The sequence below is a fragment of the Heterodontus francisci genome, chromosome 4 (genome assembly GCF_036365525.1).
Source record: "Heterodontus francisci isolate sHetFra1 chromosome 4, sHetFra1.hap1, whole genome shotgun sequence".
Taxonomy (NCBI): domain Eukaryota; kingdom Metazoa; phylum Chordata; class Chondrichthyes; order Heterodontiformes; family Heterodontidae; genus Heterodontus; species Heterodontus francisci.
In genome coordinates, this window is record NC_090374.1 from 100,019,044 (window position 1) to 100,043,783 (window position 24,740).

General features: G+C 42.6%; 1 protein-coding gene across 1 annotated transcript in view; it reads left to right on the plus strand.

The window, feature by feature from the left end:
- Window positions 1-24,740, plus strand: part of LOC137368805 (coiled-coil domain-containing protein 186-like) — a 320,706-nt gene that overhangs the window by 256,441 nt on the left and 39,525 nt on the right. Inside the window, exon 18 of the mRNA XM_068029009.1 lies at window positions 22,698-22,775. Within this exon, the coding sequence (XP_067885110.1) occupies window positions 22,698-22,775 (78 nt within the window). The remainder of the gene's footprint in view (window positions 1-22,697; window positions 22,776-24,740) is intronic.

A 24,740-nucleotide genomic window follows, 5' to 3' on the forward strand; every position in this document is an offset into this window, starting at 1 on the left:
CTGCAGGAGTCTTCTCTCTTGAGGTTTGAGTGGCTTCTGTGGATCCCTGGAACTTGGTGAGAGAGAGAGGGGGGGAGACAGGGAGAGACCTTCCTTCACTGTCGTCTTCAAATTGCAAATCTTCTCAAACTGTTCTGTGAGCACAATTCAAGCAACTTCAAGTTGGTCAGCAGTTTAGTCACGTGACTAGTTCCTTGTATGGAACAGCCTTTCCTGCGTTTTGTGGATTTCAAAGCACTCGGTGGGGGGGGTGGGGTTCTGTCTCTTACACAGACAAGATGTGGATCATCACTGTTGCCCAGAACAATCAAATCAACAATTGAATCAATGAACAGTTCCATTGTCTCTTTTATTCAACTGTCTTTTAGAATGCATAATGTGTAGCCATGTTTCAGTGCTCTTTTAAACCAAGTTATTTTTTCAGTCTAGTAACAGTTTAAAATTAATGTTCCATGCAACAAAATTAATATGTCTCATTTTGGCAGGTGTGGTTTTCATGACACCAGCGATTCATCATCAAATAGGAGAAAAAACATGAGTACCCATGATGCCACATTGGCAACATGGATGAAACACCCATGAATTTCCATATGCCCAGCAACCGAACTGTGGAGTGGAAAGATTCAAAAACAGTTCTGGTGAAAACTACAGGACATGGGAAGACAAGATTTATCGTGGTACTAGCCTACATGGTCAATGGAATGAAGTTAAAACCTATGGTGATTTTCAAATGTAAAACCTTGCCAAACATCTAGTTCCCTACAGGAGCTGTTGTGCATGTCCATGACAACAGTTGGATGGATGAGGATGGTGTCAAAAAAAGCTATATGCCAAATGAGAAATATTAATTTCATCAGTTTAGTTTAGTTTTTTAGTTTAGAGATACAGCACTGAAACAGGCTCTTCGGCCCACCAAGTCTGTGCCGACCATCAACCACCCATTTATACTAATCCTACACTAATTCCATATTCCTACCACATCCCCACCTGTGCCTATATTTCCCTACCACCTACCTATACTAGGGGCAATTGCTAATGGCCAATTTACCTATCAACCTGCAAGTCTTTGGCATGTGGGAGGAAACTGGAGCACCCGGAGGAACCCACGCAGACACAGGGAGAACTTGCAAACGCCACACAGGCAGTACCCAGAATTGAACCTGGGTCACTGGAGCTGTGAGACTGCGGTGCTAACCACTGCGCGACTGTGCCATCTAATGAAAACTTACATTAGACTTTTAATGGGAAAAAATCTTACAGTAACTTTTAAAGAAACTAGCAGCCAGGATGGCCACTGCAGTTTACATCTGAAATACCAGGATATTGAACTGGAGACAAAAAGTCTAACAAGAAGCCCAGCCAGAACAATGGCATGCTCTAAGTGATTTAATTACCTAAAATGACTTCATTGGCATGGCAGTCAAGGCAATTCTCACACATTGGGCTGTATTTTAAAACGGTGGTGAGCTTCAAACATTGCGTGGCGTACGCGCGAGACATGCACCAGGGAGCTGCCGCGATATTTTACACAGCAGCTCATTAAGATGGAGGGGGCGGACGGCCCACCCCCAATGACGTAGAAGGGTCGGGTGCTTCGTCCCTGGCAACAGTGTCCAACGCCACCGTGCAGGCGCTGGCGCCAATTTTCAACTTCAACCCCTGACAGGGCATTTAAATTTTTTAAGCACCTGGTGTGCGAAAAATTAAAATAAGATTGTAATGTCACTTTGAATCTCCTCTCCCTACCCCCAATGAGTACTTTACATATAAATTGCCCTATCCCCTCAAAACAAGCTTTTATTCTGATGCCGAACTTTCTGCCCGAACTTCGTTACTTTCGCCCCTCAACCCCTTCCCACCATCCCCTCAGCCAATCGTAAGAGTTTTCCATGCTCCCCAACCCCCTCCCCCACCACGCTCTGAATATTTCACTCCTCCCCCCTCCCCACCAATGTTACACCTAAGATCTCCAAACGGAGATCCGAAGGTGCGGGACTTACAGCAACTGGCCGGAATATTAGCATGAGATGGTCATCGTGGAAAGGTAAGTAATTATTCAGTGATTTAAATTTATTTGAATATTAAAATTAAGGTTCCGGCATCGAGCGGCAGGGGGACAACCATGAGGCCTCACTGCCGCCGGTAAAATTGGACGGGGCCTTCCCAGCGTCAAAGCCCGTAGCGGGCCTCTCCCGGAAGGATTTTCTGGGTCCCCTGCTATGACCCCTGACGTCGGGGGGCTTGTAAAATTCAGCCCATTGACTTTGAAAGAGCTAACCCCTTCCAAGTGTGATTTGGAATCCTGGGGTATGTGGAACCTTGAATTTCATTAGAAGGTTCCATAAAACCTCATTAGAAACAAAGGGGATTGAGAGAACCATGTAACTGTCTGTTCATCTCTGAAGAAACTGGGAGTTGTTACACAGACACGAAGACAGGCAGTAACTGAGTATGCAGCAGCAGAGGAGGCTGTGTGCTTCTCTTTCTCTCTGTCTTTCTCTCTCCCCAGAAAACTTCATGTTTAAAAACCATCTGCAACTGGGGGACCCTCCAAGCCTACAGACTGCCACAGCCAGCCACCAGGGGAAGACAGCCAACTACAAATGCTGCATTCAGGAATATCCTGAGCAAAGCAAGCCAGCCAAAATACACTGACCAACCAAGAACTTCAAGAGTACAACTCCAGCCAGACAATCACTGAATCATTCAACCTCAAACTGTGTATTTAACTTTTATTTATTCTGGACTTTAATCCAACCACCAAATGTATTTTTCCCTCTGTAATCTATTTGTGTGTGTGTGATTTTCATGTGAATGTGTGCGTGAATGTGTGGTGTATTTTTTTGTATTTTTAAATCGGGTTAGAGTGTTAAGTATAATAAATTTACCTCTTTCTTGTTTAAACTCAAGAAAACCTGTCCGATTGCTTCTTTCAAAAGGTAAAACACTCACGAAGGTGGTAAGCACAACCTGTTTAAAAAAGAATAAACCCTGTTACGGTCAAATAAGAGGAAGGGCAGGAGAGGGGAGCCTGAGACCTCATCCTCACCTGGCCGTAACAATGGAGTGAAGTTATGGATTGCTAATGTGTTGAATAGGCGTCCCAGTGGCCTATGTAAAGAATGCAGCATTAGTGTGGGACGTGTTTAGGGTCCCACAGATCCCATATAACCGTGAAATCAAGAGGTGCATGTGAAGAAATAACACCCACATTGCAGTTATCCCAGGGAGTCTGACATCTGTAGTTCAACCTTTGGATGTGTGCCTCAGCAAGCTATTCAAGGATCATGTTCGCATCAAATGGAATAGGTGGATGGTTGATGGAGAAAAAACCTTCATAAAGAGTGGAAATATGTACGCTGCCCCGCTTGATGTTTTGTGTGATTTCGTCATCAAATTGTGGGATGCTATTAGTGCACAACTGTCATCAGATCATTCAAAAAATGCAGAATATCCAATTCAATGGATGAAGATGAAGCTGATTTGTTGTGGAGGGATGATTGTGAAACTGAAAGCGCCACATCTGATCCAGAGTGGGATCCTTATGATTTTGCCAGAGCCAAAATGACTCAGAATGAACAAAATCTTTGCATTGGATGCCAAAGACAATGAATTTGATGGGTTTTAAAATGCTTTGATTGTGGTTAAAGATATCTTTGTAGAATTAATTTATTCAATAAACCATGCCACATTGATTTAATATGAATTATCGGTGTTTTTTTCACATTTCAAAATGGCGACCACACACCGGCAGATCACATTTTATACTCGGCATATAAGTCGACTTCCATTTTTGAAACGACATTTAGAGGCTTCAAAGGTTGGATTATATGCTGCAATCTATGGTATTTAACTCAAAATTCTCATTGTTTGAAAGGGGTGCTTGCAATATTGCAAGCAAGTTAATATAAAGTAGCTGCCATTAAATTGTTAGCAATTAATAATACAAAACTATTTGTAATAATTTAAAGTAGGTATAAACAAATATGCCATTCCTGGGAAAACGCTGAAAAGCATCTTAAAACTTTAGAATATTTTTTTACCAATGAAGGCAGTTGATTGGACACCCGGTGGAAATGAAATATTCCCATTTATCAGGCTGTCCCCGTTAACCAAAATCTATCAGCGTTCATCCTAAATTAATTGGTAATCAATTAATGCCTGCAGAAATATCACTTCTAAAGGAATGTTCATACTAAGCAAAATCCCATTAACTAGCAGTAACTGTATATCCAACCAAATCAAAATAGCAGAATGAAAACCCATAGTGCTTTGTTCACTTTGTAAGTCACTTTATTTAACATCATTTCTACTGTATGTAGTTTTACTTAAATCATGACCTTTAAAGGGCATATATCACCACTGTTCCTTTGCCCTCACTGATAGACTTTTTTTTCACAAAAAAACTATTCAACACTTTACTAAAATAGTAGTAAAACAAAGCATTGTTTAGAAACAAAAGTGTCATGGATTAAAACAAATTATAGTTAGCAAGTGTCAGCAAGTCAAAAAGGTAAAAAAGCATCAAAAACTGCAAATCTGACAAACCAACAACGCTAATGCATACACACTGGTGCCATTTATTTTCTGGCATCGCATTTACAGAGATCCTCACCTGGTAAGTGTATGCAACAGTAATTTGTGCACATACAACACATGATTTTCCAACCATTTCAATGAGTTGTCAGGAAGTTAGGCACAGTTCGCACCCAAATTTCCAGTATGTTTCCTCAGTGGTCGAGGTTTCCTGCTTGCAGTGCACAGTCAAAAAATTATCCTTTTATTATACTAAATTATATTATGCGGCAAATTTCTAATCAGCATACAAAAAAGCTATTCACAATGAAAACAATTATGTCTTGACTGTATTTGTGTGCAGATCTAACTGTAAAATGAAATGAATTATAATTAATATCGCAGACAATGGTGTTCGATGAAGGCTTCACAAAGCTGATTCAGTATTTCCAGAGGGAAAGGCACACTTGCAGGGAGTACAGGTCCACGATAGCCCCAATTCTCTGACATGCGTTTCTTGCGAGCACGGCAATGTGGGATTAATCCTTATATAATTTATGTGGGAACTTTTGCCACATTTTTCATATATCCTAAAATGTAATAGTTTTGAAAATACAGAAGGTGGCACTGTTTTCAGTGTTTTTTCTGAAGAGGTCAAAATAGTTTGAGGCACAGGACAGAACATATTTTATAGTTACTGCATAATATTGTTGAAATCAGAAGCCACAACGTCATGTGCAGCAAACAGGCAGCTATTGCGGGGGAGAGAAGACATCAGTTACAAGCAACTAAGTAACACTGATTGAAATTTGGAGTGATCTACCTCATTCTCGCTATCAGTAAACAAAATAGATCAAATAGCTGAATGAAATGTGGTAAGCAACTCGGGAGTACTGACCTTAAAGTTCAAATAGAAAGGGAACAGGTTAGTGCAAAAACAAGGACACCAGGTTGGAACAGGGCAGATTTCAGAGGAAGAGAGGGCATTGAGGAGGGAGTTAGTTGAGGGGAGGTGGAAATAGCAACTGGCACATAGGACTGTAGAACAGCAATGGGATATGTCTAAAAAGGAGATTGTAAAGGTGCAGGATAAATAAATAACATTAAAAAATTGCTTCAAGTTTTGGGATGCTGTAGATTATTAATGATGGTAGAATCAAACTAAAATTGAAGAAGCAGGCATATCAGACCTTTAGGTATGATAAAACTAAGAAATAATGAGAAAATAAGAAAATACATTATGAGAGGTATAAAAAAATTAGAGACACTATTAAAGTTGACAGAAAAGACAGTTGTTAACTGTGAGATGGGATCTCTGAGAGGAAAGGAGAGTGGGTTGGTAAGGATAAATGAAAATTGACAAGGATTCTTAACAAGAATTTTCTTCGGTGTTTACAAAAGAGAATGATATGGGGTGAGGGGGGGGTGGTAAATCTTGAATTAGTTGCAAACAAAATGTGAGATATTATAGTAAATAAAAAGTATTAGAGAAGTTTGTTAAACTAAAGGAGGACAAGGTGCCAGAACATAATGGCATCCATCCAAGGATCCCAAGGGAAATACCAGAGGCTCAAGAAATTATATTTCAAGATTGTATTGAGATGGGATGTATGGCAGAGCACTGGAAAGTGACTGGTTTATTACCCAATTTAAAAAAGAAGCCAGAGCTAATCTAGTTAATTACAGGCTAGTTAGTTTTACATCAATGGCAGGGAAAATTTTTAAATCTTCAATTAAAGATAGATTTACTAAATATCAAGATGAAGACAAAATAATTAGAAGATACCAATATGGATTACAGAAAGGAAAATCATGCTTGACAAGCCTGATAACATTATTTAAGCAGATGACAAATATGGTGGATGGGGGAAATATAGCTGATGTAGTGTACATGGACCATTAGAAAACTTTTGACAACATACCACATAGGAGACAATTGGAGAAGTTGAAGAGGCATGACATTAGCGGAAGCCAAGTAGAAAATTGGATTTGAAAGTGGTTAGCAGGCAGGAAACAGAGGTACAAGTTAAGAGCTGTTTGTCAGAATGGTAGCAGAATCCACAAGCTTCTGTTCTGGGATTAGATTTGTTCACTGCCTTCAATGCAGAATAGCATCCCAAGCTGCTTTGCAGAGGCATGATTAGATGAAAATGGATGCTGAGCAAAAGAAGACAATATTAGATGGGCTAACCAAAAGTTTGGTCAAAGAGGTCCGATTTAAGGACAGACTTAAAGGAGCAGTGGAAGGTGGAGCGGTTTCGGCAATTCCAGAGCAAGGGGCTTAGGAGGCTGAAGGTACAGTCGCCAATGGTGGGATGAAGCGAGGGGATGATCCACAAAAAACAGAGAATGGAGAGTTTTTCATGTAGAGCTGGAAAAGGTTACAGAATAGAAAGGGCAAAGCCATGAACAGATATAAACATGAGGATGAGATTTTTAATTTGGCGACATTGAGTGACAGGGAGCCAATGTCAGTCAGAGAGGACTAGATGATAGGTGAGAAGGACCTGGAGTGGGATAGGATATGGGCAGCAGAGTTTTAGGTGACTCGAATACCAAAATAGACTATTTGGGCCAAACAACATGTTTCTGTTTTGTAATTTCCCTCTGTAATCCATTCCTTTTAGACTGAGGTTGATCAGAATTGAAAGCAAAATAAAAACGAGAAATCAGAATGATCAGAATTGAACTGTGATACATCTTTAGGTGATTTATTGAACTGTGTGGTCCAGCAGATTCATGAATTAAAACACTATTATTCATTGCAGATATAAACTTAAAGCTCTATTAACTTAGATTTTCATTTTGCCCAGTCAGAACTCAAAATTCATACGAGTCTCACTGCTAGGTCAGACATGCAATACAATGGACTGAATTTTACAAGCCCCCTGACATTGGGGGTCGTGATGGGGGGGGCCCAGAAGGCCCACCGGGAAGGCCCCGTCCCATTTTACCAGCATTGGCATGGCCTCATGGTAGCCCCCCGCCACTCGACGCCAGAACCTTAATTTTAATAGTCAAATAAATTTAAATCACTGAATAATTATTTACCTTTCCATGACAGTCATCCCACGCCAATATTCCGGCTGGTTGCCGGAAGTCCCGCGCCTTTGGATCTCCAAGGCAGACCACTGGTGGGGAGGGGGGAGGATGAAGTTTTCAGGGCGGGAGGGGAGGGAGCGGGGAAAACTGCTACTATTGGCCGAGGGGATGGTGGGAAGGGGTTGAAGGGCAAAGATATTAAAGTTTGGGGTGAAAGGTCGAGACCGGCAAAAAAAGTGTTTTTGCGGGGGGAGAGGGAAATAAATAACTTGTTTGGTCATTGGGAGGGTGGAAATTTAAATGCATCTTGCAGTTCTGTTTAAAAATTTAAAGGACCTGTCAAGGTTTGAAGCCCTTTAAAAATGGTGCCGGCACCTGCATGGTGTCGCCAGACGCCATTGCTGGGGATGAAGCGCCCAACCCCTCTACGTCATCAGGAGCAGGCGTTCCGCCCCCTCCATGTTAATGAGCTGCCGCGCCAAATATCACAGCGGCTCTGCAGCGCATGTCTCGCAAGTGCGCACTTTTTGAAGCTCGCCGCTGTTCAACCCGATTTGTTTTAATTCAGGTTAAAATCAGAAATACTGATTCACACCATTTTAAACCATGCACCATGAAAAACATAAAAATGTGCTTACTTTCATTCATGTAGTCACATAGACAGGTAGGATATAAGCTAATACAAGTCACATATTGTGTATTGGTATAAATGTAAATGCCTGATTTAAGGTTATGAATAATTGGATTTTATCTGTTATATATTTTCTTTTCCAATTTCTGGGTCAGATCTGGGTCTGTTGTTAATTTATCAAACATGAAGCTCGTAGAAAGAATGTGACAGTTGTAATGCCTAATATAAATTATTATCTGTAAAGATATATAAAGCAGTTTGATTTCTAACTCTAGACACATCCTTGTTCGACATATTTTTGAAAATATTTGATTGGAGCGATATTACTTTTCATTTGCAGAAACCACAAACATTTTATTTCTTCCAACATTAGTTTACCTTGCAAAACATAAAAGTAAAATAGAGTCATGTTAATATATTATTTTTGTAACACAACACTTGCAGATTTCCCTTCCTCATAAATTTAACCTCTATTGAATTTCAAATGTTGCAAATTTAGGGAGGTGCAAGCTGGGAAATATTTGGATTTAAAATTGAGGATAGGCAGAAGGTTTCAAATTGATATATCTCTTTAACTTTTAACTGTCAAAGGACAAACTTGTACTAAATAAACCAAGAAGTTGCCAGTCTCTGTTTTGGATTAAAAAGCACTGTTAGTATATTTCTATAACATTTCTTACGGGTCTGCAAACATTGAGAAATATGTAAGATTTGATCAGAGGTAACAAATTACTCTAAAGAGTTGAGCGGTAACAAGCAGTTTAGTTTAAAGGATTAATGTGCTTTATTTATTAGAATGTTTAGATGCTACAGTAGTCCTAAAGTACCTCGGACTGAGATTGATAGCAGCGACTGCCTCCATGGATGGAATTAACAGTGTTAAAGGAACATTTACAGAAAAGTTCATTTTGACTACAGCTTATTAGAACTTTAAGAATGTTAGAAACATGTGTACCGTTGATTTGTGATAGTCACTGTACTGTGGAGGCAGAGGTTAAGTATGCAGGTAGTTCACATGCATTGTATGTATAAGCTTCTCCCACAACACACTGATCACTGAAACTGTTGTTAGAAGACACATGCCCGAGAGGGATCTAGCTTGATGTGATCACACAACTTAGCCATGAAGAAAAAACAATCAGTCTCAATAGATATGTCAAAGTTTCTTTGAACATTTGAAGTGAAAGTCTTTAGCTGTTTTTTCCTGCTTTACAACTACAGCAACCTGCATTTATATATTACCTTTAATGTGAGGAAACATTGTAAGTTACTTCACAAATCTTCTTTGGCCTCCTTGTCTCGAGAGACAATGGGTATGCGCCTGGAGGTGGTCAGTGGATTGTGAAGCAGCGCCTGGAGTGGCTATAAAGGCCAATTCTAGAGTGACAGGCTCTTCCACAGGCACTGCAGATAAAATTGGTTGTCGGGGCTGTTACACAGTTGGCTCTCCCCTTGCGCTTCTGTCTTTTTTCCTGCCAACTGCTAAGTCTCTTCAACTCGTCACACTTTAGCCCCGCCTTTATGGCTGCCCGCCAGCTCTGGCGATCACTGGCATCTGACTCCCATGACTTGTGATCAATGTCACAGGACTTCATGTCGCGTTTGCAGACGTCTTTAAAGCGGAGACTTGGACGGCCGGTGGGTCTGATACCAGTGGCGAGCTCGCTGTACAATGTGTCCTTGGGGATCCTGCCATCTTCCATGCGGCTCACATGGCCAAGCCATCTCAAGCGCCGCTGGCTCAGAAGGGTGTATATGCTGGGGATGTTGGCCGCTTCGAGGACTTCTGTGTTGGAGATACGGTCCTGCCACCTGATGCCAAGGATTCTTCAGAGGCAGCGAAGATGGAATGAATTGAGATGTCGCTCTTGGCTGACATACGATGTCCAGACCTCACTGCCATAGAGCAAGGTACTGAAGACACAGGCTTGATACACTCGGACTTTTGTGTTCCGTGTCAGTGCCCCATTTTCCCACACTCTCTTGGCCAGTCTGGACATAGCAGTGGAAGCCTTTCTCATGCGCTTGTTGATTTCTGCATCGAGAGACAGGTTACTGGTGATAGTTGAGTCTAGGTAGGTGAACTCTTGAACCACTTCCAGAGCGTGGTCACCAATATTGATGGATGGAGCATTTCTGACGTCCTGCCCCATGATGTGCATTTTCGTGAGGCTGATGGTTAGGTCAAATTCATTGCAGGCAGCCGCAAACCTGTCGATGAGTCTCTGCAGACACTCTTCAGTGTGGGATGTTAATGCAGCATCGTCAGCAAAGAGGAGTTCCCTGATGAGGACTTTCCATACTTTGGTCTTCGCTCTTAGACGGGCAAGGTTGAACAACCTGCCATCTGATCTAGTGTGGAGGAAAATTCCTTCTTCTGAAGACTTGAACGCGTGAGAGCAGCAGTGAGAAGAAGATCCCAAACAGTGTAGGTGCGAGAACACAGCCCTGTTTCACGCCACTCAGGATAGGAAAGGGGTCTGATGAGGTGCCGCTATGCTGAATTGTGCCTTTCATAGACTTTCAGAGACTGCTTGAGTTGTGTACCTATCGTAACCTGTGCATCACCAACTCGTTCTTTCATACTAAACCCTGTCAACAGGTTTCTTGGAGGCACCCAAGATCATGTCGTTGGCACCAGCTGGACCTCATCGTCACAAGGCGAGCCTCTTTAAACAGCGTTCAAATCACACGCAGCTTCCACAGTGCAGACTGCGACACTGACCACTCCCTGATGTGCAGCAAGGTTAGACTCAAACCAAAGAAGCTGCATCACTCCAAGCAGAAGGGCCACCCGCGCATCAACACTAGCAGAATTTCTCATCCACAGCTGTTACATAAATTCCTAAATTCACTTGAAAAAGCCCTTCAAAACACTCCTACAGGGGATGCAGAGACCAAGTGGGCCCACATCAGAGACGCCATCTATGACTCAGCAACGACCACCTACGGCAAACGTGTGAAGCGGAATGCAGACTGGTTTCAATCTCACTTTGAAGAGCTGGAACCTGTTCTAGCCGCTAAGCGCATTGCACTGCTGAACTACAAGAAAGCCCCCAGCGAGTTAACATCCGTAGCACTTAAAGCAGCCAGAAGCGCTGCACAAAGAACAGCCAGGCGCTGCGCAAATGACTACTGGCAACACCTATGCAGTCATATTCAGCTGGCCTCCGACACCGGAAACATCAGAGGAATGTATGATGGCATTAAGAGAGCTTTTGGGCCAACCATCAAGAAGATCACCCCCCCCTCAAATCTAAATCAGGGGACACAATCACTGACCAACGCAAGCAAATGGACCGCTGGGTTGAGCACTACCTGGAACTGTACTCCAGGGAAAATGTTGTCACTGAGAGCGCCCTCAATGCTGCCCAGTCTCTGCCAGTCATGGATGAGCTGGACGAACAGCCAACAAAATCGGAACTCAGCGATGCCATTGATTCTCTAGCCAGCGGAAAAGCCCCTGGGAAGGACGGCATTACCCCTGAAATAATCAAGAGTGCCAAGCCTGCTGTACTTTCAGCACTGTACGAACTGCTTTGCCTGTGCTGGGACGAGGGAGCAGTACCACAGGACATGCATGCTGCCAATATCATCACCCTCTATAAGAACAAGAGTGACCGCGGTGACTGCAACAACTACCATGGAATCTCCCTGCTCAGCATAGTGGGGAAAGTCTTCGCTCAAGTCGCTTTAAACAGGCTCCAGAAGCTGGCTGAGCATGTCTACCCTGAGGCACAGTGTGGCTTTTGAGCACAGAGATCCACTATTGACATGCTGTTCTCCCTTTGCCAGCTACAGGAGAATTGCCGTGAACAACAAATGCCCCTCTACGTTGCTTTCATTAATCTCACCAAAGCCTTTGACCTCGTCAGCAGACGTGGTCTCTTCAGACTACTAGCAAAGATCGGATGTCCACCAAAGCTACTTCACAAATAAATGCAAGGAAAGCAGATGCCAAGCCAGAAAGGGAGAGATTAGAAAGATTCATTGGGCAATAAAGTGGGTCGAGGAAATTTCTAAAAGTGGGGCGAGAGTTAGAGAAGTCTGGGGAGTGAGCTCCAGAGAGTTGTGTTTAGCTAATAAGGCTCCTGTGACACATTTCATCATCTTGGAGATGGCAAGAATATGGGATTTAAAGCTCAGCACATGGTGGAACAGGTTGCGAGGAATATAGGCTGTCTGATGGGTGAGGAGGGGAATGGAATTGTTGGCAAGGAAGTGGAGATTGTGATAGATGCCAAAGATGTTGACTTCAGTGTTCCTAATATCAAACTGGACAGAGTTGTCATTCATCCGAACCTTGATAAGGGATAGACAGTCTGACAGCACAGAGGCAGTTGCGATAGGTAAAGCTGTGCATCATTAGTGGAACTTTAAGAGCTGGCTCCATGCCTCAAGGTAATGTCACTGAGGGGCAACATTAGATAAGGAAGAGGGGTAGACCCTTGAGACATTCTAATGGAGATGATGTGGGGGAGGAGGGAGGCAGTGGGAGGGTTGAGGAGAGAGGGAAGGGAAATCATTGCTCTGGATGAATTATCTCTCTTTGGATAGATAGTAGTGGAACAATGCAAGGACAGTTCCATGGATCAGGACAGTGGGGAAAGCAGTGAACTTGTATTTAATACTGTGGAGAGGAGAAGAAGGGATAATGCACCATGGTCAATGTCACAGAGTACGTCAATCATAACTTTGCCTGCAGCCATTTTGGTGCTACAAGAAGGATGGAAGTTGGACTGGATAGATTTGAAGAGAAAGTCTCAGGAGAGATGAGTGGAGTTGGGAGATGATGATACATTCAAAGATCTTAGAACAAAAAGGGAAGTTGGAGATTGCACATTTGTGGAGAGGAATAATGCGTTCATTGAGGTGCAGGTCAATGGCCAAGGTTTTCATGGGACATGGATAGTGCCTGAAAGAAGAGGACCATTAACCTGGAATTCCCTTCCTAACAGCACTATGGGTGCATCTACCTCACATGGAATGCAGCGGTTCAAGAAGGCAGCTCACCACCACCTTCTCAAAGGCAATTAGGGATGGGCAATAAAAGCTGGCCTAGCCAGCAACGCCCACATCCCATGAATGAATATTAAAAAAAGAAGTCAGAAAGGGGAGTTGAATGGTCCGGAGTAGAGTGGATGAAGGGAGGAGAAGCGAGCTGTCATGGATTAATTTAGTTTAGAGAGGGTGGAGGGGAGGTAGGCATAAAACTGCAAAGAGATAAGGGTCCTGGACTAGAGTGGGTGGGAGTCAAGGGACGGTGGCAGGAGGCACTGCATGGAGAGCCTCAAAATTGGACATGTAAAGTCCATGAGATCCTTACTTTTAATCTTTGATGTAATGGTAGAAGAGGTGGAGAAGGGGATTTTAAGGATACTGTTGATCATAGGGAAACTGCGCCTGGGATTGTCCTTGTTCACCAGGATAATCCTGGAATACCCTGGATGATGCTGCTGTAGTATGATACTGGATCTCAATTAAATCAGTCCATATGACAATGTGAGTGTCTTTCACTAATAACATGGCAAGTTTTAAACTGGCTTCGAAAACATACTTTTCATTGTTACAAGATTTTTTTTAAAACACTTGCGTGATTTACTTCTGTGCCATAAGACATTGCAATAAAAGAAAATATATTTATACCACTTCCCTGATAAATACAATTTTTGAAATATTCTTGTTCCTTAACTTACTCATTAGATTCCTGTTCCTGATCTGCTTTCTGATTCAACCATGAGGACTGTGTAGTATAATGTGATGTAGGTTGTTGCTAGGTAGATATGTAAATAGACTGTAAGCATCATTGCAGAATGTGATGTCACAGATTGTACAGAGTCTCATGTGAGGAGTACTGTAGTGGCAACCATAGATGATAGGCGTTTGTAAATAAACTCCAGTTACATGAATATGTGGTATTAGGGAGAAAGCCAGAAAAAATCCTTTGAGAAAATTAAAGAGATGATAACTTCGTCAGAGGTGTTAGCACACTATGATCCAGGGCTAACAACCATAATAGCCCAAGATGCATCAGCAACAGGATTAGGTGCAGTCTTGGTTCAAATCCAGAAGGATGGAAGATGCAGACCTGTATATTGCACTTCTCGTTCGTTAACTGAAACCGAACAGAGATGCAGTTATTGAGAAGGAAGCCTTTGCAGCAATGTAGGCATGTGAAAAATTTTCGGACTACGGATTGGTCCTTAAGTTTAAGATTGAAACCGACCACAAACCACTCGTGGCGTTGTTGAATTCAAAAGAACAAAGTTACCTCCAATGAATATGTTCCAGGTAAGCAACAAATAACAGCAGATACATTATCAAGAGCTACAATTGGAATACCTGAAGAAAGAGGTGTCTTACTTCTGGAGGAAGTAGAAGTCTTTGCTTTAACAATACTGAGAATTTACCGGCAACAGCTAAAAAATTGAGGGAAATCAGAAACTTGCAGAAGGAAGACGAGGTGTGCGGTAGAATAAGAGAATATTGTCAAAATTGTTGGCCAGCATATATGCCACATAACGCAGTTTTCAGGAAATATCATGATTATTGTGGATAATTTGCTAGTCTACAATAAAAGATTGGTCATCCCAAGAACTTTAAGATTGGATATCTTGCAGAAATTACACCAAGATCATTTAGGGATCACTGAATGTAGAGCAAGAGCCAGAAACTCAGTATGGTGGCACGGGATATCAAAAGATATCTAAGAAATGGTATCCAGATGCATCGCATGTGCTACTACCAGACAAGAGATGAGAGAGTCATTTATGTCATCTTCGTTTCAGACCATGGGAGTGTCTAGTAATGGATCTCTTTCAGCATAAAGGGAAGATGTTCCTTATTGTCGTTGACTATTACTCGAGATGGATTGAAGTTAAGCTATTACATGGCCAGAGTTCAGAGGCTGTGATCAAATCTTTAAGAGAAATTTCAGGTATTGTGATACCTGACAATGGGCCGCAATTTGCGAATTAAAGTTTCGAAGAGTTTACTAAAACATACTGATTTGTTCACTGAGGTACCCTCAGGCCAATGGAGAAGCAGAGAGAGGTGTGCTAACTGTGATGATATTGAAAAAAAAACAAAGATTTTCAAGTGGCACTGTTAAACTATCGATCTACACCACTCCAAAATGCGTTAGCTCCATGCAAATTGTTAACGAGAAGAAAGTTGAAGACACAACTTCCTATTCTCCCAAGTACACTAAAGCCATAAATTAGTGCAGAAGACTTGGAAAAGTGAGGAAGAGAGAGGATAGAGAGCAGTCAATTCAAGCTGAGAATTATGATAGACGCTACAGAGTGAGAAATCTGTCAAACATCCAACCTGGAGAATTGGTTTGGGTTAAAGACGGAGAATAGATACAGAGAAGAAATCACCATATCCAAGATCATATTGTCCAGACCGACCAGGGATAATAAGGAGGGACAGAAGATCATTGGTACCAGTTCCATAGAAGAAACAAATGGAAGAAATGCAAGAGAATTAGTCATCAGAGTGAGTTGATGAACTAGTGAAATGACAATCAGTAGACAACCCAGAGGACAATCGAGACAGAGAACTCAAATACACTCGAGTTCCGCTCAAATACAAGAAAGTGAAGAGTAAGAACTAAGCGACTCTAAACCCCAAACATTTTCAAGTGAAAGGAGAACGTGTTGCAGCAGAGTCACGACAACGCCACAGCATTACTTAACCTGATGAATGAAGTCAGAGACTTGGGGAATATGAAGTATAATGTGATGTAGGTTGTTGCTAGGTAGATATTTAAATAGACTGTAAGCTTCATTGCAGGATGTGATGTCATGGATTGTACAGAGCCTCGTGTGAGGAGTATTGTACTTGCAGCCATAGATGATAGATGTTTGTAAATAAACTCCAGTTACCTTAACCCAACGACTACTATTTTTATTCAGTACAAAAGATATAGTAACCTGGATATTAAAGACTGGATTACAAAATTCCCCAAGTTTGTCATCAGTCCCATTCTGCGATCAGCTTAAAGAGGGGTGTTTCAGCATCTCCGCCAGCTTTCCCTCCTCCGAAGATGGAACACTTCATCATCAAATCTCTCCTCTCAGGGTGTAACACTGCACCATAACAATGCATTTCTGCTATTGCTCAACAAAGTATTGTATAATCTGATGAAAGGTCGCAGACCTGAAACGTTAACTTTGCTTCTCTCTCCACAGGTGCTGCCTGACCTGCTGAGTATTTCCAGCACTTTTTGTGTTTAGTTCAGATTTCCTGCATCTGCAGAATTTTGCTTTTATTATATTGCTTAATCCAGTAGGTCCAATATTATCCCATAGGTCAGCCAAGTACAAAAGATCTTTGAGGCCATGATTCAAAGTGTCATGAGGAACAATCATTCAGTCAGACTCTATGCCTGTATACGTCTGCATATAGGTGAAGGGCTCTTGGTGCCCTAAAGAATTTCTCCATTTTTAGGCAGAAATATTGTCCAGCATTACTTTGCTCATTAACACTGAATAAAAGATAAGCTGCATGTGGAAGACAGCTGTTAATGAGACAAAGGCTTTTTAGTTAGGTTTTTTGGTTGGATTTGTTGTCCCCTTCAGGTAAGGATTGCAGAGTATCTGTGGAGGGTCACATGATTTCCATCTGCTAGCCTGTTGCTAATGAAATTGGGCTCTCAGAATGGACCCAGCCTCCTGCTGGGACTATCAGGTGGCTGGATGACTTGTGCTCCTGGCCTCTCATCCAAAATCTGCCCAGTCGGGAAATCCATTCCAACATTTACAATCGACTTTTTCTGAGGTGTAGTGCATTTCAAAGCAATTCTAGTGGTAGACTAATGTCTCTGGTAGTAAATCTCCGGATTCCATCTCAGTCAGGTTTACACAATTGTTCTGATGAAGTCATCGACCTGAAACATTTTACAAGCGGCGATTGGCGTCGAGCTTCTTAGATGGCGGTGCACATGCACAGAATGTACTCCGTGGAGCCGCTGCGTTCATTTACATGGCCGGGGTGGACTGCCCACCCCACCACTCCATGACATGGGAGGGGGTGTGCGGTCCATCCCCAGCAACGGTGTCCGTCGCCATTGCGTAGGCGCCAATGCCATTTTTCAAGGGCTTCCAGCGCTTCAATGTAATTTAAATTTTTAAAGATACATGATTGTAAAAAGTAAATAAAGTTATCACGACCCTCTCCCACCCCCCCCCCCCCCCACCCCCCCATGAACTTAAAATTTATTACTGTCCTCTTCCCCCAAAAAAACTTACCTTGTGATCCAGGCCTTCCCGCCACCCCCCCCCCCTCCCCCACCGCCCCCCACTCTGTCACAAAGCTCATAAACAATGAACTTTACCTATTCCCACCACCCCCTAGGCCAATCAAAAATCTTTCACCTCACCCCACCCCCACCCTGAAAACTTATGTGCTGCCCTCTCCCAACCAGTGTTCCACCTCAGATCACTGAACAGAGATCCAAAGGTGTGGGAGTGCCGGCTGCCACCACCAATATGGCACCAGGACTGACGACGGAAGCAGTTAAGTATTTAATTCATTAGTTTAAATACATTAACATATTCAAATTATGATGCTGCCACCGGGTGGCATGGGGGCCGCCACGAGGCCTCAATGCCACTGGCAATATGGGGCTGGACCTTCCCGGCGTCAAGGCCTGTGGAGGGCCTCTCCCAGAGCCATTTTCCAGGCTGTCCGCCACGACCCCCGTCATCGGGGGCCGGTAAAATCTAGCCCATTATATCTGTTTCTCTCTCCACAGATGCTGCCAGACCTGCTGAGTATGTCCAGCATTTTCTGTTTTTATTTCAGAATTCCAGCCATTTGCAGTATTTTGCTTTTGTACACAATTCTTTATTGTGCCATTGTGCCAAGACCTTTGAGGTAAAGTGGCTAGAAAAGACACCTAGGACTATAGACACTGTTGGGTAAAATCAACAAAGTATTCATAGAAGCCAAGGTTGTGCCGCATACTATGGTTCTTTCAGAGACAGGAACATATTAAGAATTTAGCAAATGAAGATAATGTGAAGATGCAGAAGAAAGTATTATAAAATCTTTGTTAAGAAGAATTGGTTATCTGGAGCTGGCAAAAATCATAGAATCATAGAAATTTTAAGGCACAGAAAGAGGCCACCCAGCCCATCCTGTCTGTTCCGGCCAAAAAACGATCCACCTATCCTAATGCCACCTTCCAGCATTTGGTCCATAGCCCTGCAGCTTACGGCACTTGAGGTGCATATCCAGACTCCTTAAGAATGAGTTGAGGATCTCTGCCTCAACTACCTTTTCAGGCAATGAGTTCCAGACCATCACCACCCTCTGGGTGAAAAAGTTTTCCTCATCTCCCCTCCAATTTTTCTACCAATCACTTTAAATGTATGCCCCTCGTCACTGACCTCTCTGCTAAGGTGACTAGACCCTTCACCTCCACTCTATCCAGGCCCATCATAATTTGTACATTTCAATCAGATCTCCCCTCAGCCTTCTCTTTTCCAAAGAGAACAACCCCAGCCTATCCAATCTTTCCTCACAGCTGCATTTTTGCAGTCCCGGCAACATCCTCGTAAATCTCCTCTGTACCCTCCCTAGTGCAATTATATCCTTTCTGTAATGAGGTGACCAGAACTGCACACAGTACTCAAGTTGTGGCCTAACCAATGAGTTATACATTAAAATATAAGCAAAATACTGCAGATGCTGGAAATCTGAAATAAAAACAAGAAATGTTGGAAATACTCAGCAGGTCTGGCAGCATCTGTGGAGAGAGAAGCAGAGTTAACGTTTCAGGTCAGTGACCCTTCTTCAGAACTGGCAAATATTGGAAATGTAATAGGTTTTAAGCAAGTAAAGCAGGGCTGGGGCAAGAAATAACCAAAGAGAATGTGTTGATAGGACAAGGTCACAGAGAATAAATGATCTGAAGGTCATGGAGCAGAGGCAAACGATATGTTAATAGTGTGGTGAAAGACAAAGCATTAGTGCAGAGAGGGTAATAATTGACAGAAAAATGAACAGCCTGGCCCCAAGCACAAACATGAAAAAAACAGTGGGTAGGCACAGTAGAAACAAACTAAACAAATAAAAAAGAAAAAAATAACTAACAATAAAAATAAAAAGGGGGGCCCGTCATGCTCTGGAATTATTGAACTCAATGTTCAGTCCGGCAGGCTGTAGCGTGCCTAATCGATAAATGAGGTGCTGTTCCTCGAGCTTGCGTTGATGTTCACTGGAATACTGCAGCAGGCCCAGGACAGATATGTGGGCATGAGAGCAGGGTGGGGGGGTGTTGAACCGGCCAGCAACCGGAAGCTCGGGTCATGTTTTCGGACAGAGCGGAGGTATTCCACAAAGCTGTCACCCAATCTGTGTTTGGTCTCCCCAATTAGGAGGAGACCACGTTGTAAGCAACAAATACAGTATACTAAATTGAAAGAAGTATAAGTAAATCGCTGCTTCACCTGAAAGGAGTGTTTGGGGCCTTGGATAGTGAGCAGAGAGGAGGTAAATGGGCAGGTATTACACCTCCTGCGATTGTGGAGGAAGGTGCCATGGGAAGGGGACGAGGTGCTGGGGTAATGGAGGAGTGGACCAGGGTGTCGCGGAGGGAATGATCCCTTCAGAATGCTGACAGGGGAGGGGAGGGGAAGATGCATTTGGTAGTGGCATCACGTTGGAGGTGGTGGAAATGGCGGAGGCTGATCCTTTGGATGTGGAAGCTGGTGGGGTGGAAAGTGAGGACTAGGTGAACCCTGTCGCAGTTCTGGGAGGGAGGGGAAGGGGTGAGGATAGAGATGCAGGAAATGGGCTGGACACAGTTGAGGGCCCTGTCAACCACAGTGGTGGGGACTCCTCGGTTGAGGAAAAAGGAAGACATATCAGAAGCACTGTCATGGAAGGTTGCATCATCAGAGCAGATGCGCGGAGACAGAGAAACTGGGAGAATGGAATGGAGTCCTTACAGGAGGTAGGGTGTGAAGAAGTATAGCCAAGGTAGCTGTGGGAGTCGGTGGGCTTATAATGAATATTAGCAGACAGCCTATCCCCAGAGATGGAAACAGAGAAGTCGAGGAAGGGAAGTGTCAGAGATGGACATGTAAAGGTGAGAGAAGGGTGGAAATTGGAAGCAAAGTTGATAAAGTTTTCCAGTTCGGGGCGGAAGCTGGAAATGGTACCGATACAGTCATCAATGTATCGGAAAAAGAGTTGGGAGAGGGGGCCTGAGTAGGACTGGAACAAGGAATGTTCGACATATCCCACAAAAAGACAGGCATAACTAGGACCCATGCGGATACCCATAGTAACATCTTTTACTTGAAGGAAGTGAGTGGAGTTGAAGGAGAAGTTGTTCAATGTGAGAACAAGTTCAGCCAGGCGGAGGAGGGTGATGTTGGATGGGGACTGGTTGGGCCTCTGTTCAATGAAGAAGTTGAGAGCCCTCAAACCATCCTGGTGGGGGATGGAGGAGTTATACAGCTATGCAATGAGTTATACAGTTCCAGCATAACTTCCCTTCTCTTATATTCTATACCTTGGCTAATAAAGGAAAGGATTCCATATGCCTTCTTAACCACCTCATCAACCTGTCCTGCTACCTTCAGGGATCTGTGGACATTCACTCCAAGTTCCATCACTTCATCTACACTTCTCAGTATTTTCCCATTAATCGTATATTCCTTTGCCTTGTTTAAACTCCCCAAATGTATCACCTCATACTTCTCCAAGTTTAATTCCATTTGCCACTTTTCTGCCCATCTTCCTGCAGCCTACAGCTATCCTCTTCGCTATCTACCACACAGCCAATCTTTATGTCATGCACAAACTTTTTGATCATTCCCCTTACATTTATGTCCAAATCGTGAATACATACCACAAAAAACAGTGGACCCAGTACTGAGCCCTGCAGAACGCCACTGGAAACAGCCCTCCAGTCGCTAAAATAGCAATCAACAATTACTCTTTGTTTCCTGCCACTGAGCCAATTTTGTATCCACCTTGCTGCATTTCCCTGCATCCCATGTGTTTTTATTTTTTTAACCAGTCTGCTATGTGGGACCTTGTCAAAAGCCTTGCTAAAATCCGTTTAGACCACATCAACTGCACTACCCTCATCTATCTTCCTTGTTACTTCTTCAAAAAAAATTTCTTCATTTGGGACAAATCAGAAAGACTCTGAGTTCATTGGGTTTGGCTGGCATCATTGTGAAAATATTCATATCAGATTTATCATGTTAGAAATTGCTGTACTTTTTACCTTTTTCAGAAGGGTGTCAAACACCAGAAAACAGTAATGATGCATCTTGGAAAATGTGCTGAAATTAGCACCCCTAGCATGCCTTAATGGCAAAGAACATATAGTCCTGGAAATTCCTCAGAGCTGCCCCCATTCTGCCAGCACTATTTTGCCAGAAATGCAGCAAAACCATTATTTACATGAATAAACAGCCATACGTCTGAGGAATTTGCCAGTCATACTGAAAATGTAGCAATTGATGTTTTTGTTTTTAAACATGTAAATAATCTAAATCTTGTGTTCATTGTTTAATTTGAATGTAATGGAACTATTTTTGTATTGGAGCTTTTTTTTCCACAAGGCCAATTCTTTTCTTTGGTGCAGGAGAAAGAACTGCTCAATGAACAACTTGACAAGGCCTTGACACTTCAAATGTCTACTGATAGCAGCAAACCCACTCTAGAGATTCAGCATCATCTGAGTCAAGGACATCATAATATATTGGTAGATTTGTACTCTTGTAGCACAACATTTTCTCATTTTCTTTTTAATGTATCCCTGATACTACCAAAAAAACTCCACCACGTTTTTAAACCTTTCTCTCGTGTTGGCATTATAAATTATACGGTTGCCCGTTTATATGAAGCGTTCTGATTTTAAGCTGAAGTATTTTTATTTGTGCTTTATGATGTAACCTAATGTTCTGAATGATAACCTTTCACAAAGGGCTGAGGTGTTTTATGCAATTTTTGATAACCACTGTAAAATAACGACAACAGGAGCTTGAAACAAATCTAAACCTTAATGACATTTGTTATTTATGACAACATAAAATTGTGGAAATGTACATCAGGACAAAAATGTGATTCATTAATAGCACATTCTAATGCTTTTTAAATTGACTTTCTTTGCAGACTTAACACAAATCAATGGTTATTCAAAATATTTACGATCATATGCTTGCATGTCAGATTGTCTTCAGCTTCAATGGTGCTACATACAGTAATAAGTTATACAGAAGAAAATATTTCAGCACTGTGTCTCCCAAGGGTATATGTGTAACAAACCGTAATTGAGTACCAGTTTGCATGATGGGTGCAGATCTCCAAAAAGGTCAAATTCTGTTAAGACTCGCTTAGTATTTTAATGGGAGTTTTAATATGTCAGACATTTCTCTCAGAATAATGATATCTGTAGAGAACTAATAAGCTATCCTGGTTAAATGATCTTTGTGGGATGGATTTTTGAGCTAATTTGATCAATTACTTTGTGCTACAGAGGTCCCTAGATGAGATAGAAGCCAGTGTACACTCTTTGGCAGATGACGTATCAGTGCAGTCAACACATGCTGTCAAGGTAATGAACACTCTTCTTCTTGTCATTTTTCTTCTTTATCTTTTAAAACAGAGTAACATCCAGTTGGCCCCAGAGAGAACTTAAATGTGTTTCAGTTATATGTTAAGTCGTCAAAGTCTGGAAGGTGCTGTTCCACTCCCAGCTAACTGGACAGTTAATATTTCTTATTATATTTGCACAACACTGATAGTGGCAAAATCTGGGATTTGTATAAATATACTGGATAAGCATTTGTGATGTCTGCAATAACAGTATCACTAACATTTTGGAGTTAGGCTTATATGTTTGTGTTCATTAACAAAGTGTATATATAGAAGTAAGTGACATTTAAACTGTAAAACAGAAGACAGTGTAATCTGCCTTTTATAGCAACGTGAGAAAAACCTGTTCACTCATACCCCAGCTCACACTTAGTAAGATATTTTCCAGTCTGTAGATGTCTTGCATAACATATAATTTACCTCTACCATTAATAGATACATAGACAGTGCAGCCTTTTCCTTCTGTTTTGCATTTCCCAATCTGTTATAGTAATGTGCCACACTAGTGAGCTATCTAGTAATATCTGTTGAACTCCACAAAAAAAAACTTGCGCTTATATAGCACTTCACACATCGGCTGGAATTTTATGAGGCCTCCGGTGTCAGGGGTCGTGATGGGGGGGCCTGGGAAGATTCTTCCAGGAGAGGCCCGTCACGAATTCCAATGCTGAGAAGGCCCTGCCGCATTTTACCGGCAGCAGCAGGGCCTTCATTTTAATATTATAATTAAGGTAAAATCATTCAAATTAACCTACCTTGTTCCGTGGCTGTCCCATGCCGATATTATGGCCGCCGGCCGTAACTCCCGCGCCTTCGGAGCTCCGTTCGGAATTTCAAGGCATGATAATCGTGGGGAGGGGGGGAGGAGTGAAATTATCAGGGCGGGGGAGAGTGGGGAAAACATTTCTTATTGGCTGTGGGGATGGTGGGAAGGGGTTGAAGGGCAATTGTTACGAGGTTGGGGGGAAAGTTCAGGTTGGGAATAAAGTTACTTTTGGTGATTTAGGCCCAAAAACAACCATTGGTGGCGGGGGGATGAAGGTGGGAAAGGGGCTTCAGCTTTCATTTAATGCTTTCAACACAATTAACTATCATATTACTTTAAAATTTAAAATTTCTTCTTAAGGGCTTGAAGCCCTTTAAAAATGGCATCGGTGCAGAGGCGCTGGACGCCGTTGCCGGGGATGGTGCGGCCGCCCCCTCTACATCATCGAGAAGGTGGCCGCTCCGCCACCTCCATTTAAATGAGCCCTCGCACAAAATATCGTGGGGTCTCTGTGATGGCACATTCGTGCCGGAAGACCACTGACGGCAGAACGTGCCGCCGCGATTTGCGGCACGCTCATAAATTTCAGCCCATAAAATATCTCAGAGTACCTCAGAGTGAGGTGGACAACCAGGAGACAGGAAGAAATTTAAATGGACGAAGGCTGAAGACACAGTCAGGAAAATGGGTTTTGAAGGGAGGGAGGTGGCAAGACAAAATAGTTGAGGGAATGATGGGGTGAAGTGGAAGGAGCAGGGAACAATTCATAATCTGGAGTTAGAGGAGTGTAAGGTGCAGCTGGCACTATAGCATGAGGTGATCACTCAGATAGGGCCAAGGGGTGATTTAGAGATGAGATAAGCATTTTTAACTCAAGTCGCTAGAGGACTAGGAGCTAAAGGAGATATAGCAGGAAGGTATATCTAATACTTAAATCTATATTCCCATTAATTATCATATATTTCAAGTTACGGACACTATCAGATGTGTTCTGATCTAGAATTAACCCACCAATGATGCTTCAGCACTACAGTCATTTTTGATACTCCAGGACCACAGAATTCAAACCAAAGAAACAAACAAATAAGCACAAATAGGATTGAGTTTTCTGAGCTTTGAGGGACAGGTTGCCAGGGCTCAGGGCCATAAATTGATACC